At 39.6% G+C, this 15,708-nt stretch overlaps 1 protein-coding gene and 1 non-coding gene across 7 annotated transcripts in view; both read left to right on the top strand.

The window, feature by feature from the left end:
- Positions 1 to 15,708, top strand: part of STX7 (syntaxin 7) — a 74,511-nt gene that overhangs the window by 17,056 nt on the left and 41,747 nt on the right. For 5 of the 6 annotated variants that reach the window (XM_089922010.1, XM_089922009.1, XM_089922011.1 and 2 more), the window contains exon 2: positions 10,106 to 14,687. The exons of the other annotated variant lie outside the window; for it this stretch is intronic. In XM_089922010.1, coding sequence (XP_089778136.1) covers positions 14,477 to 14,687 — 211 coding nt within the window. In that variant the 5' untranslated portion in view covers positions 10,106 to 14,476. The remainder of the gene's footprint in view (positions 1 to 10,105; positions 14,688 to 15,708) is intronic. 6 annotated transcript variants of the gene reach the window in all.
- LOC115802073 (U6 spliceosomal RNA) lies at positions 316 to 422 on the top strand. Its single transcript, XR_004022452.1, has one exon. It is a non-coding gene; the product is annotated as a U6 spliceosomal RNA (small nuclear RNA).

Raw genomic sequence — 15,708 nt, 5'->3', positions numbered from 1 at the left:
TTTTTTAAGTGCCAGCATTTTTTTCCCTTAACTACCAAGGTCTGTAATCTCTTCTGTGGCTGGGGATCGTACCTTTATGCAGAATTATATCCCTCAAGAGTTTTGCATACAGGTGCTAGTAAGGATTTATTGGATGATGAAGGATAGAACAGAAAGGATAGAATAGAAAATTTCAAAAAAGAGAATGTTGTGATTCCAAGATGTGACACTGGAGGGAAGGACCATGGTTTGAGAAGATGGGAAGCTCTCAGAAATCCTGACTGCAATGTAAAATCACCTGAATGAGGAAGAAACAAGTTATATAAAGAAATCTTAGTGCTCGCTTCAGCAGCACATATACTAAAAATGGAACAATACACAGACGATTAGCATAGCCCCTGCAGAAGGATGACATGGGGAGAAAAAAAGAAGAAAAATCTTAAAGGAAAGGCACGTTACCTTTCTACCTTTCTGTGAGCCCAGTTCTGAAAAAGAAGCAGTTGTTGAATGTGAATAATGGAAAGAGAGAGGGGAATGAGAAGGGTACAGAAATCACACTATGATACATTGATACACGCAGCATTTGGAAGTACTAGGAACACTTCTAGGGGGGCTAGGATTGCTGCTTCAAATAATTGAAGGGGTGTCAGGTGGAAGAGGGTCACCCTTCCTTCTGTATGATATTAAGGAGGGCAGTTAAGAGATGAGTAGAAAGAAGTTGCAGCAAATATGAGTGGTCCTTCCAGCAGGGCTTTCCAAGGATGCTGTGGACTGGTACAAGTTACTCATTCATACAGGTGTTTGAGCTTAGGTCAAACATACTTAACAGGTATCTTTTTACTCATTAGTACTGTTTTTTAACATTCCTCTCACATAAGCACTGTCAGGGTCCTTGTTATGGACTGAATTTCGTCCCCCCCAAAATTTGTATTGTTGAAGTCCCAACCCCCAGTGTGACTGAATTTGGAGATAGGGCCTTTATAGAGGAAATTAAGGTTAAGTGAGGTCATAAGAGTGGGGCCCTAATCCAGTATGACTGGTGTCCTTACAAGAAGAGGAGAGACACCAGGGACGCCCAGGCACAGAGAAAAGGCCACATGAGGACACAGTGGGAAGGAGGCCATCTGTAAGCCAAGGAGAAGCCTCAGGAGAAGCCAGCCCCACTGGCACCTTGACCTTAGACTTCCAGCCTCCGCCCAGAACTGTGAGAAAATAGAATTCTGTTGTTTAAGCTACTAGTCTGTGGTATTTTGTTATGGCAGGCCTCACAAACTAAATACAGCCCTGCATTCCTTGGCATGATGCACTGGGATTTAAAGTTATGGGAAACCCAGATAATGGTGAAGTTTGCTTTTGAATCCCGAGATTCTACAGTTTGTTGTAACTAATTGTATTTCAAAAGTAATGTGCACTCCTGTGCTTAGGAAGATATTATTGATCACATGGTACAGAATGGAAGAAGAGATATTTATTTTAACTTCTTTTGACTTTTATGAAAAACTCAAGATTCCGAAAGATGTTTTCATTTACTAAATAGCACATTAAGAAGAATAGTTAATGCATAATAGTATAGAAATGCCTTTATTCAACATGCATTAATTATAAGATTTGCTTCTATTTGAAGCGACTACTGATAATGATCATAAAGATAAGTCAGGACTGACAGTGTGGCATCAGTTGTTCTTTCAGCACTTATCTGCCAAAATCACTTACCTGTCAGAGTGCTTTTCCTCAATGGCAACATGAAGAAAACAGCATTAAAGTCAACTTGCATACTCTTTTCTTTAGTAGCAAATCTAAATGATTCCAGAAATATTTATACATAATTACCTTCTTTCTTTTTTAATGAAAATAGGATAATACTATACCTCTTTTTTTTTTGCTGCTTGTTTTTTCTCTCTTCTGTGTTGCTTGCATAATTTGTTATTATATGAATTTGCCATACATCTCAAACATCTGTGTTTTTTTTGTTTTTGTTCGGTTTTTTTTTTGGTTTGTTTTTTAGTTGTGAGTTAAGTTTTATTTGGGGCAAAATGAGGACTGTAGCCCAGGAGACAGCATTTCAGATAGCTCTGAGAAACTGCTCAGAAGTCAAACCTCTGTTAATGGACATTTTATCCTAAAATTATATGTTTAAAAGTTGTGGAGCGGGCTTCCCTGGTGGCACAGTGGTTGAGAGTCCTCCTGCCGATGCAGGGGACACGGGTTCGTGCCCCGGTCCGGGAAGATCCCACATGCCGCGGAGCGGCTGAGCCCGTGAGCCATGGCCGCTGAGCCTGCGCATCCGGAGCCTGTGCTCCGCAACGGGAGAGGCCACAACAGTGGGAGGCCCGCGTACCGCAAAAAAAAAAAAAAAAAAGTTGAGGAGCTTACTGTTTATGCTGCCTCCCAAATGAATCCTTCCTCTGAGTTCTGTATAAATAAAATGTGCTGATTATACCATAAAAATTTTCATATGTATGTTTCCAGACTCATTTAAAAATTAATTTAACTATTATTAGCTTTTTCCACTATAAATATATTCAGTATGCTCAGTAATTGTATTACAGAGTGGCTTCTCTTATTTTTTTCTTTTTTTTGGCTTCTCTTATTAAATAAAGTTCGTGGTCAGTTGTGTAACTGCTGCTCAGCTGCCCTGTGATGCTCCCTGTGCGTACAGTTTAGTTGTCTCAGTGCTGGTGTGAGAGCGGGACAACAAAACTCAGGCTAGGCTGTTTAGTTTTGGTTTCCTGGAATGGTTTTGACAATTCTTGTCCTCATCTCTTTGACACTTTTTTGTTGTTTTTCACCAATTAATAAGCAATATTTCTCATTAAAGAGTATATTGCCATTTATACTTACTCCAGTCTGGGTGTTTTCTTAAAGCAGTTATTAATTGGTTTGCATATTAATTGATTTGGAAGAAACCAACGGTCATACAAAATGGTGTTCTGTAAGCCTTGGGACATTTCCTTTTCGAGTCATCTTTCTTGTTATAGTGTCATTATCATGATCATTATTTGAAGAAACCATTGTTGCAGTAGCATATTACTCATATTGAGTATGGCCACCAACTTCTCTGGAATAGTTTGTTCTTCATCCCATTTAACGTCCCAAGAGAATGCCTGCAGACATCACCAAGATCCCCTCGTAGCCTGTGGAGTATTATTTTTCTACTGGGGAATGTGGAAGCCTTTAGCTAAAAATCCAGCTAAGGCCTGTTTACTTGGCAGTGCTCAGAGCACTGCCTTTCTGCTGAGGTGGGGGAGGAGAGCTGGGCAGCGTGGCCCAAATGCATCCAGTGACTTTAGTTGTAGAGTATTGCCTGTACACCCTGCTTTACTCAGAAATCTCATTCTGAAAACAAAAAATCTCATTCTGGAAGATATGTATGTAGGTTAGTATCTTTTAGCTCTCTTTGCTAACTGTTTACTCTGTGCCTCATATTTGGTATTTTGAATCTGTTTTTTGTACATTGTTATTTGATCTTCTGGCCAACTCTGTCAGATGAGAAATTTTAGGTTTGAAGTGGTTAAGTCACTTGCTCAAGTTCATATAACTATTATGGAGAGGCTGGCACTTGAACCCAGGACAGTCTGATTCACATAACACTATGCATTTGGATCATGTTTTATATTGTACCAGGTCATTGTGCATTTATGTGCATTCATTCATACCATGAGTGTTAAGCATCTGTGAGGTGCTAGGCACCGCCTGGATGCCAGAGATATTTCAGTGAATAAAACAAGCAAAATACCTACCTTTATGGAGCTAACCTTTAGTGAGAGAAGACAGACAAAATAAATAAGTAAATAGTGTATTGGAAGGAGGTGTTAAGTGTTATGAGAAGCACCCCGACGAAAACGTAACAGTGGGGATCTGGTATCCTGGAGAGGGGACTGCATTTCTAAATGGGATACACAGGGAGCCAGGATAGGCCTTACTGAGGAGATGATAGTTGTACATGTATTTAAAGGAAGTAAGGGAATGCACCCTTCAGTATCTGGGGAAAGAATGTTCTAGATGGGGGGATAGCAGGTACAGGGGCCCTGAGGTGGGAGCCTGCCTGGGTGTTGGAGGAGTGGAGGAGGGGTCAATGTGCGCAGAGCACAGAGAGGGGAGAGTAGGGGCTGGGGGTGGCGCTGGGGGGTGCCTTACAGGCTATCATAAGAACTCAGGCTTCAACTCTGGGTAGAACCAGCCTTTTGAGCATGTAAATAAATGGAAAGTCAATACATAGATAGGAGAATGTTCTCATCTAGTCAGCATTACACTTTATTTTCTTTCTGTGTAATAGAACTCAGAAGGATTCATTTGTAGAGACAGCATAAATGGTTAAGTTCCCCAACTTTTAAACCTATAAGCTTAGGATAGATTCTCCATTAACAGAGGTTTGGTTAAATGACGTATGGCACAGTCACATAATAGAGGAAGCACAGTGTTGGTCTTAACTAGAGTTTTGGATTTGTCAAGTGGTTAAGGTAAGTGGAGAGAGCGGCTTGAGGGGATATAAGCAAGAGAGTGAAGACGATGACATTTAAGCTGACTGTGGCATTTAAATTGGGTCAGGAGGCAAGCGAAGACATGGCGGGAAGGGGAGGTCATGCGAGGGAAAGTGGCAAAGTGGCAGGACCAAAGGATGCTAGGTCCTGGGTGGGTCAGAGGCTCATTGGGTCAGGGTGCCAGTGGGAGAGAGCTAGACATACAGGAGGTGGTGATTTGTCAGTGGTGTGTATGAAACTAAGGTCATGGAGGAGTTATGGTTGCTGGTAATGAGAAGGCATTTGGTAAGATCTTGGAGTGTGTGATTACGGGAGGGTGGAAGACAAGATCATTTGGAGAAAAGCATGCAAAGAAATGAGGCCAGGATGGTGGCAGGATTATCAGCATGGGTATTGAAATCACTAGGAGTTGAGAGAGGATGTGACAGTGACAGTGAGCTAGGAGCTAAAGCCATCAGCAATTCAAGGGCTGTGGCCTGAGCAACCCAAAATGGCAACAACTGTTAACGGGGCTCATGCTTTCTGTGCGTCTAATCTTTCCTTTCATTTCTGAATTTGTCTTTCTCTTTTCTTCCCTGAGTTCCTCTAGTTTCTGCTTCGCTGCTGCCTATTATCTGGCCATCTTGTCTATGAGCTGTTTTGTGATTTTCCTTTAAAATTGCAATTGCCTCACTGAGTTAAAACAAAAAAAAGGGTGCTATTTTGGGTTATAATTTTCACCTTATCCACTTCCGTGGCAACATTTTTTCCTGCTGCATTTTCTTTGTAGCGAGTTTTGCTGTTCTTTTCCACAGTTTTATATAATCTTTTGTGTGGCTGCTCTTTCTGTTCTCTTGGTTGTTGTTCAGTGGAGTGAGCTTGCTTTTCCTGGCAGGAGACAGCTGTGAAGGGAGAGGGTGCCCAGGCTGTGCCCTCGGGCTCCTTCCTCTCTGCACTGCCCTGAGGCACTGTTTCTTTCCCTCTCTGCCTCTCAGAACCTAGCCTGACGTAGGACAGTTCCCCCTCCAGTCCAGACGTCCCCCTGTCACTCCATTGGTTCCCCAGTGCATAAGGCATCCCCTTCCTCTTAGGGAAAGGTGACACTTTCAGAGATGAGCAGCCTGGGGCCCCGAGCATGGTCCAAGCCTCTGCTCTCCACCTCGCTCAGCAGTGTCTGCTTCCTGTCAGCCCTGCCCCGGTCCCCCTTGGGAATCACCATCATCTCCTGGTGGCACACACTTGCTGGTGACATTTTGGCGCTCTGCCTCCCCAGTCTCCTCTGCAACACCCCTGTTTCCTATCCCATCCCCATGGCTTCCCACTCACGATCTGCTCTTTTCTGTTTCTTCTGGCCACATGTACATATTTTTGACAATTCTTTTGTGGTCTTAATTTCTCTGAAAATGTAGCTTACATGGGTTTTCTTTTTTCCCGCCTCTCTGTTCTATATGGCTTGAGGAGGGAAGAAGAGGGAAGATTCAGGAAAAAACTTGTACCATGTTCCTATAGGAAGCAGAAATCCATTTGCAGTGTTTTAGCAAAAACATGTGAGCAGCAGGGCCTTGCAAATAAAACTGATTAGAGGGCTTCCCTGGTGGCGCAGTGGTTGAGAGTCCGCCTGCCGATGCGGGGGACACAGGTTCGTGCCCTGGTCCAGGAAGATCCCACATGCCGCGGAGCAGCTGGGCCCGTGAGCCGTGGCCGCTAAGCCTACGCGTCCGGAGCCTGTGCTCCACAACGGGAGAGGCCACAACGGTGAGAGGCCCGCATACCGCAAAAAAAAAAACAAACTGATTAGAAATTCGGACTGAGATAAACAGTTGAGGAATCACTGCCATATGAGCTGGAGGTGAACTTCCTCACATGGCTAATACTCAGGCTGCTTTTGGAGCAGACTGTCGGGCCATCCGGTGGATGACAGGAAGGAAACTCATCCAGGAGATGAGGAGGGCCAAGGAGGGCTCAGGAAGGCTGGAGAACCGCAAGGAGTAAGGCTGCCCCGCTGGCAAATCCCCCTGTGTTAGCTGAGTACACAGATCACCTACTCAAGGGGCCACGTCCTCCTCTTGACCTCTGTTACTCCCGATTCTCGACTCTCTCTGAGCAGGTCAGCTGAGCAGGGCCACATGATAAGATGTTAGGACTGAACATCTTTGCTAAGACAGAGCTTGCAGTGTTCTGGCCATCTTAGAAATCCGAAGTACTGTTTACATACAGTTTTCAAATGGCTTGTTTTTGCACTTTGTTCATTTTTAAGAATCATGACTTTAGATTTAACTCTTTATTAGTCTACAGTAGCTTTAAAATGCCCTAAATTTCTACCTTGTTAGCCTTTCTCCCTCTAAGTATTTGGAAAGAAAACCAATGAGAAATTTAAAATTTAAATTTGTTCTAAATGGGAGATTGCTTCGTGGAAGCAGGACTTGCCTGCAAGTGTTGGGGTGCCAGGAAGGAGGGCACAGTAAACCAGCAGGCTTGGCCCCGAGGCGCAGGCTTCACCTGAGCTTAGCTCAAGACTCATCCTTTAGAAGATCCTTCGGTGTCCTCCCCACCGTTCACATCAGTTCTTTTACCCACAGAGAAGATAAGCTCCCTATTCAGGTCACAAGACAGAGCATGAGATAGAGAGCCTATTGGAAAAAAGCCCATAATTATTTTAGTAGCTTTGTTTCAGATTCTCTAAGGAGTTTTTCTACTTAACATGTGCTTTTTAGAATTATAATATACTTTTCTGGGACCTAGTTCACTTGATTATTTATCTCAGAACCTTTTTGTGTTGAAACTTATTTTCAACTAGCTGATATATTTTCTCATGATACATTACCCTATGCACCTTGTACTGTGTAATGAGCCCAACCTAATGATCCTAACTCTGATTATAGTAAACTTACCAGTAATAGCATCTCGTGTTCTTACAGAAATCTATGCCATTTTGAAAATGTTTTTATATATATCATCGTCTGTAATATTTCAACCCACCCTTTAAAATAGATAGAGTGTTTGATAGGTGAGGAAAGAGTTGTCTAAAACAGAATTTGTTTTTATTAATATTTAGTTGGGTTTTTTTTCCTAGTTCAGTTTCTTACTTGTGTGTATACATGTCACTGTCAGGTGGTAGCTGAGTTCGCTCCTAATTAGGGGTTATAACTGTCTTGTGTCAGTTGATATTTATCATTATCTCTACAATTCTCATAACTATATCAGAGTTTATTAAGTTTCAACACCCTCCTACAGCATGGTTCACATTAATATATATTAATAAGAATATTCTTACTGTTCATTTCTGACTTTCAGGAGAAAAACATTAAGCCATTTCACACTGTTTGCTCTCATTTATTGAACTGTTTCTGTTTCCAGTACAAGGTGCTTACGTACATTGTCCTCAGTTGAAGTTCATCATAACTGAGGAAGAGGTGATTCTCCCCCTGCTTGACTGGTGAGGCAGTTATAGCTTGGAAAGATGAGGTCAATTGCCCAAGGTCAGCAGCCAGCAAGAAGTGAGGTCAGATTTCCAAATCAGACTGTCTGGCTCCCAGACTGCTTGCTGGTCAGTGTTACACTCTACCTCTTCTTCCTCAGTGTGATGTGGGTGAGACCAAGTCAGAATCTCAAAACCACTTGTCCAAGGGTTTTAATAACCATTATTTTTTTTCTACGATTGACAGTTTCAACTGTGAATTATTTTGGGTTGAGCAACAGATATTTTGTGCTAAAAGAGCAAGTAGTTGTATTCTGTTCTCCATTGTTTGGAGACATATCTTTGAAGGCGCACATGCCTGTTAGGGCTGGCCCAGGAAGCCCAGCCACTCTCAGTGGTCAGACATAATCCTCCCTGGTCCCCAGGGCACTCTGACAGGTGGTGACATTACACAGCCCCTGATGCCAACTGTTGCCTACAGTTGTACAGCAGAAAAAAATACCCTTTGCTATGAAGCGTTTTTTTCCTTAGATCATCCACTAGATGGCAGCAGACTCACGTGGAACAGAATGGGTGTTTGGTACTGAAAATAATGAAGAGCCAGAAAGGGGATGGTTTGGGTTTTATGGAAATAATAATGCACCTTTTCTAGATGTGTAGGAACTAGTGTTATCTTTACGTCATGAAAAATGTAATATATACTGTAAAGTCACCTCTCTAGAAGTAATGGTGCAAATAGTTGCAGATTGTAGATAATGCAAAAATAATTTGTTCATTCTATTGTTGTAGAGGTGCATCTTGATTTAATCCTATCTCAGTTTATCAGTATCAGGTGAATTTTTCTTCAAGTAACTGTTTATGGTTATGTAAAAAATTTGTTCCTTAATTTTTATGTTTCACAGGGTTTTTTTCTTTCAAATTAGACATATGCCAATAAAAATGAATATGACTGCTTCATAATTTCACAGTATCCCAGGCGAGGTAATGAAATGAAACCCAGTAGACATGACCTGGAAGAAGCTAGGAATGATTATCAGTTTTTCCAGATCACCATCCTGTTTGTCATCTACCTAGAAACCTCTTTTTTATCTCTCTCTCTCTTTCTCTAAACTAATTTTGCTTGAACATTTTTGAACATGGTCAACTTGAGTAAGGCAAGAGATCCTCTGGACCACTATCCTAAAACTAGGAGATAGTCAAAAACTGGAGAGTAATAAAATAATAGATTGGTAACGACATAGTTACTCTACAAAAATGTTCATCCAATACAATGAAAAAGTAACCATAATTGTTTCTAAATTAATGTGAGAAGAGCAGCAATTGAAAATAATAACCCATACAAGCCAGCACCTATGCTGTACTGGTAACATTCTTTCTGAAAACTGCAGAAATCCAACCTAGTATACATGCATGTTCAGTGGAAGATTTGCAGCATTGTTCAGTTTTGTGTGAAACAGACAACATAGTGAGTACTTAGTCCACTCAAGCACCATACTGAATTGAGTTTGTGAATGCAAAGTTTTAGGAATTTTTACTAGTTTAGGACAAGGATCGGCCAATTTTTACTATAAAGAGCCAAATAGTAAACATTTTAGGCTTTGCTACCCACGTATGGTCTCTTGTGTATTCATTGTTGTTTTGTTTTTTGTTAACCCTTTCAAAATGTAACAACCATTCTTAGCTGGAGGGCTGTATAAAACTAGGCTGGAAGCCCGACAGGTCATAAATGGCTGACCCTGTTGTAAGAGGGTAATACTGGTCTATGTAAATTGATGTCTCTAGAATCTTGCCAGTTCATAAGACCTGAAGAAAGGACAGGTGTTTATTTCCTGATCAGCTTCAGCAGGGCGGAAGAATCCTTGTGGTCCACTGGTAGGACTTGAAATGTACTTTGAACACTACTTGCAACACCTAAGCATCTCAGCTCAACTCCTATTAAGTCACTCCAAGTTAGCACAGACTTATTTTTCCTTTGTTTGCTTTGGCAACTATCATACACCTGGATTATGAAATGATCTTTTTAAAAGCCTTTTACTTTTAGCCCTTTTAGCACACTGAAAAATACTGTTTTAGAAACTAAGAAATCTATATTCTAATCCCAGCTCTTCTACTTAAATAGCCATAGTTTCTTGGACAAATCAGTTATTCTGTTTGGTTCTCAACTTCATGTATATAATAGAATTGAACTAATGCCATATAATATTTCTCCTAAATTTGATTCAGTAATTTCAAATTTATGTTTCCATAGGCCCTTTATCACCTGATCAGATGATACGTTTACTTGATCCTCAAGTTTAGAGCTATACAAAGTAAAGATATACAAGTAAACGAGTGTTGATGTCCAGAAACCCTTCACTGTGCCCGGTGGATAGTGGATGGCCGGACCATGTCGAATGAATGAGTAATAAAGGAGCATACCTACCTTTCTTAGCTTTCTTCTTATATATGCCTTGTGTTTTAGAAATACATATGACTTCTTATATAGGATTCAGTCTTTCTAATGCTCTTTTGTTGTTCAGTTTAAAAAATACTCGTTGAGTGTTAACAATATGGTGGCTTCTAGAGATACAGTAATGAACAATGGATACCTAGTTCTTGCCTTTAAGGAGTTTACCCTTGCGGTTGGGGGAACCAGTCGGTAATCTGATCATTTCAAGTTATGTCTAAGTATGGTATTAGAGGTTTGAATCTCCAAAACAAAGCGTCTAGTGTCTTACTTCAAAAACAATACAAATGCCACCTCTGTTAAGGCTTTTTGGATTGTCCTTCAATTGAATGCCTATATTATAGGTCCTCGTTTGAAACATTATTATAACATTTATATAATGTACCTTTTTTCTCCTTTTCTAGATTACATGCTGCCTGAGTGTAAGGGGCCTTGTCTTACATTTGTATTCATGAAAAACATCTAGCAGTCATTAATTTAATGCACTCTGTTAGGCAAAACATAATGGTTGCGTTTCTAAGAAAGTTCAATTTATGAGATACTGTGTTATTAAAATTATTGTTTCAGAGTGAGAAGAAGGTTGTCAGCTAAAGCATTTGACTTGTAAAGAACTTCAATATTTATGAAACCTAAATAGCACTAAGTAAATCTAGCTTTTGATTACAAGTAGCTTGTTTTATGAGTCTGGCCTTTCTTTTTGTGATTGTTGCTAGGACTCTGACTGTTAATCACCTGCATTACTCATAATGGAGGTAAGCAAAGCCCAAAGACTCTTAGAGTAGTTTAACAACCAGTTTTTTCCCCTAAGACTGGTTCTGTAATGATGCTTTCCAGTGGTCATGGTATTATAAACCAAAAAGAGCCAATGTAATAAGAATTTGGGGTATCAGATGACCAAAAATAAATGTCCATTATAGTTCATACCTTTTGTTTCCGATAATGAACATATTTCCCTTTTTGCATACTTAAGCTTGAAAAAATTAAAAAGCCCCTGTCTAACATGGCACCGCTTCCACTCGTACAACCTGAACTCCTCTCCCATCTCTACAGATGGGTAGGACCAAGGCCTGTTTATTTCCTGCATCCAGTGCCAGGTCTAGTGGGTGATTTCCAGTCCATTCTTCCTCTGCTTCTACCAGATAGAGGTATGATTATATTCCTTATTTGGATATTGTCTGTAAATCACCTCAAGGGATGGAAGAAAATTTGCAAGTGAGTAATTAGGTGTAAATGTGAACTATTTCTCTTCACTTTTGCCCCTTAGTTCCTAAATCTGAGTGTTCTTTCTGGCTGTGGGTGAAGCAGCACCAAGGAGTGGTGGTTCTTTGAGAGCGTAAAGATCCCATGGGGCTGCAGTTCACCTTCCCAAGATACTGTCTCTCAGATGACACTGTAATTGGGTCTTCAAAAGGCCATTAAAAATTCTAGAAGTCCAGCAGCTTCCAGATAATGGAGTACTGGGAGACCAAGGAATCCCATTGTCCTTGGAAGTTCTGTTAATTTTTTTTTCTCTGTAAATTGAATATCTTGGTCAAAAGCACTGGTGTGTAGAATACCATGATTGTGACTAATATATGGATTAGGAAGCTGGTAGAATCATGGGGGGGAGGGCAGTAGAAGAAGCATAACAAAATCCACAGTACTGTTTCAGTGAGTATAAAATTCCACCTCCACCACGAAGGAAGGAGTATCATCATCTTGCCACTGGGTGACTGGCTCATAGCCCCATAGATGGCGCCACATCACTTATTTACTTTTGATGCTATTGCTGCAAATTGGTACATGGCATTTCCAGTAATCATGTTAATCTGAGAAAGGGGAAGTCCAGTTGGTGAGCCTACAAGTGGTTTTTATTCTTAAACCATTGCTGGTTTATTAGTCCAGTGAACAAGTGCTGTAGAAGTTGGGGTGAGGGGCAGGCTGGTTAACATGCATAGAACAAAATCTAGAAAGAGATAAACTAACAAGATAACATAACACCTAATAATACATAGCAGGCAGCTCAGGTCACTGGGTCACCTAGTATACCACTGTTTACTTTTTATCCAGGGCTTAGTAGCAAAACTAGAACTGTTCCTCAAAAGATAACATTGGTTTGCCAAAGAGAGCATGATTTTGCTCCAAGATTCTAAGAGACTCCTGTGGGTTTTTTTCTTCCTAGTGGGACTTGCCACTAGTGTTATACAGAACTCTGAAATTGCACAGGCGCTTGAGTTACCATTGGCTCAACCGGGTCATTAAAACCAAGTTGTAGAGCTGCTTGTACCAACACTTGAACTAGCTGGATAGCCTTTTCTTTTGCGGAGCTGAAGCCAGAGCTGGCAACGTTTGGGGGCATTCAGTAAAATGGGTTGGAGCCTCATAAAAAGTCTCACTAAGTAAGCACTGTTTCCCTATTTGTATTTGAGACTGCAAAGAAAAGCAATTTGTCATTTACTTTGCAGGAGTATGTCAGTGATCCATACGGATTAATGGACCAAGATTCTTCACCAAAGAAACAGGGTCCTGTATTTTCATGGAATTTATCTTCTATCTGCTGGCATACTTCCATCCTTCCAAGACATCTAAGAGTGCATGTTGCTTCTTGCCTTTCAGACCCTAAAAGCACATGTAAGCAGTGTGTTGGACTAGTGTAGTGTCCCATTGGAGGAGAGGATCAACAACCTTGACAACTAACTTGTAGTACAGAGATAAAGAGTATATATAACCCTAAGATAAGACTGTGAAGGCTCTACGCCATCCCATCCAGTTGAAAACAAACTCCCTCTCATGTTTTCTATTTTTTAGGGTAGAGCAAAAAGTATTTACCATATCAGCAGGTTTATACAAGTATCAGCAGGTTTATACAAGGTTCCAGAGATTGTGACGATCTGTTCTAGTAAATAGATCACATTTTGAGGAGCACTGCAGTTGGAGTCACCATTTGAATAAGCTTCTGCTAGCCATCATAGCTCTTTGCCTTCTGCATCCTCCAGACAGGCCAGTTAAATGGGAATATGGGAATAGGGGAGGCTTCACCCTGCTCAGCTTGTCAGGTCTTCGGAGGCCTTTCTGAGCAGCACACAAGAGTAGGTGTTGCTCCTGGTTTTCTGTTTTGTTGGAGTATTGCGCCCTCAGGTGCTCCCGGTTATCTCTTCCTTTGCATATAAGCCCTTACTCAGGGAGAAAGGGTGAAAACGGGTTGCTGAGTGTATCTGTTTACAAAAACTAGGGAAATAACCACTTGGTAGATTTAGGCTCCTTCCCACTGGGCCTATCAGAAGCATGTCTACTTAAATTTTTTAAGGGCGGAACAGTTTTATATAGCGTTCATACATTAAAGTTATTTATCCTTTCCAGGATTGATATTCTTTTCCATCTTTCTTTTGCTATTCATGTTTTCAGTGAATATTATCAATTTTTAAAGTTCCTGTTCCTGGCCGATTTTTGTACTGGCTTGTCTGACCTTTTCTCAGTTATTTCTGATTCTTTCTACATGATGGACATTGCTCCTTCCTGTGTCTTTACCTTTTTCAAGGCTTTTGATTGTAATTATATTATCATCTGCTTATCTTTCTTGATTTTTACCAATCTTATATGTGTTGATTATCAGTGAAGTTTAATTTCTCATATTTTTTTTGCTTGTTATAATTTTAAGATGATACCTTTTACCCATTTTTCATTGAGCTATTTTTATATTTCCAGTTTATAGGATTCTTTTCTATATTAGGGATATTAACCCCTTTACTCATTATATGCTGCAGGTATTTTCTCCTGTGTACACACACACACACACACACACACACACGTTACTTTTATATATTTGTAATGTAGATACATATTTTTCATATAGTATTTTAAAATTTTGTGTATGTTTTGCCAGTTTGATATATTTTCCTTCATGGTTTTTAGCTTTATATCATACTTGGATAATATTTTATACCTCATGCCAAGATCATAAATAAGATTGTGTAATAAATACATTTTTATAGTTTTATGTAGCAGTTTAATAGTTTCTTATATTAATAATTTATTACAGATTTATTTTACTTCATGAGGTAAGCTAGAGTTCTCTGTTGTAACCCCCAAGTGGTTAGTCAGTTTTCCTGGTGTCATTTATTGAGCAATCTATTTTTTTTTTTTCACTTATTGTGACCTTTTTTAAAAGACAAGAGCCCTCTAGATATGTGATAAATGCCTGCATCAGTTTGTCTTATCAACATACTTTTTTTGAAAATAAAAGCTTTAAACCCCTATAAGGTAGCCCAAGAAAATCTGTTGAGGTTAAGAAGGAAATATGTAACTAATTGGAAGCTGCCATATGTTATAAAACAGCAAACAAAATTCCTCCACCTCACAAAAGAAAAATCTGTTACCGAGAAGAACTGCAAAAAGAAATTCCTTTGTAAGTAGCTGAATGGTTAACAGTTGCTATATGATTCCTCTCCAGTATTTATATTTTTCATCTTTGACTTGAAACCAATATTTATTACATCATCCTCAGTGAAAAAGAGTTATCCTGTGTTTCGGAATACAGTCATTCCTTTGATCCCATAAATATCAATAAATAGTGACTATTTAAAAGCATTTAAGCTGTATAAATAAATGATTATTTTAAATGAAAAGAATGGGTGGGTTGAATCATTTTTCTCTAGTTCTTGGAAGTGTGAAAGTTTCTTACTTTGAGATGGATTTTCAACTTGTTTCTACTTGACATTTTATTTGTGTATATAAATGCGTAAAACTAGGACCTCCCATTTTGTAAAGAGCCCCTTTTTTTTATTACAGTGGTCATAGACTTCTGAGTGGTGAACTTAGCATAAAATATTTAAAACCTACAGAAGAGTAAAAGTATAGTACAGTGAATTTTTTATATACCTTTTACCTGGGTTCACCAGTTGCTGACATTTTTCAACTTTTGTTTAGTCTCTCTCTCTCCAGATTCAAATTCAAGTTTCTCCAGTTGTCTCCACAACTTTTTTATAGTTTTTGTGGGTTTGTCTTTTTTTTTTTTTCCTGATTCAGAATCCAGTCAAAAATCATACACTGGGTGTTTTAGTATTTTGCGTTTTTTAGTTCTTTAATTTAGAAAGCTTTCGTGCTTTCATACTTTTTTTCTTTTGTTGACATTGACATTTTAAAAAGTACAGGCCAGTTGTTTTGTAGATTATCCCATAATTTAAATTGGTCTGATTTCTTTCTCATGATTAGATTTGGGTTAAATATTTTGGCAAGAAAAATACATAGGTCATATTGTGACTTTCTTGTTGCATTATGTCAGGAGGGTCATAATGCTAGTTTGTACCATTGGTGGTCCTAAATTTGATCATTTGTTTTATAAGCAACAGATTTATCTTTGATAAAGTTAGCTCAAAGTAGTGACATCTGTGTGATGATAATTTGAGTTCATGTGAGTATCCCCATGG

The sequence above is a fragment of the Delphinapterus leucas genome, chromosome 12, assembly GCF_059928025.1.
Source record: "Delphinapterus leucas isolate spDelLeu-1000000601 "Yukka" chromosome 12, BTC_Dleu_Yukka2, whole genome shotgun sequence".
Lineage (NCBI taxonomy): Eukaryota > Metazoa > Chordata > Mammalia > Artiodactyla > Monodontidae > Delphinapterus > Delphinapterus leucas.
The sequence above is the reverse complement of the archived record's forward strand: the minus strand, read 5'-3'. Positions and strand labels throughout refer to the sequence as shown.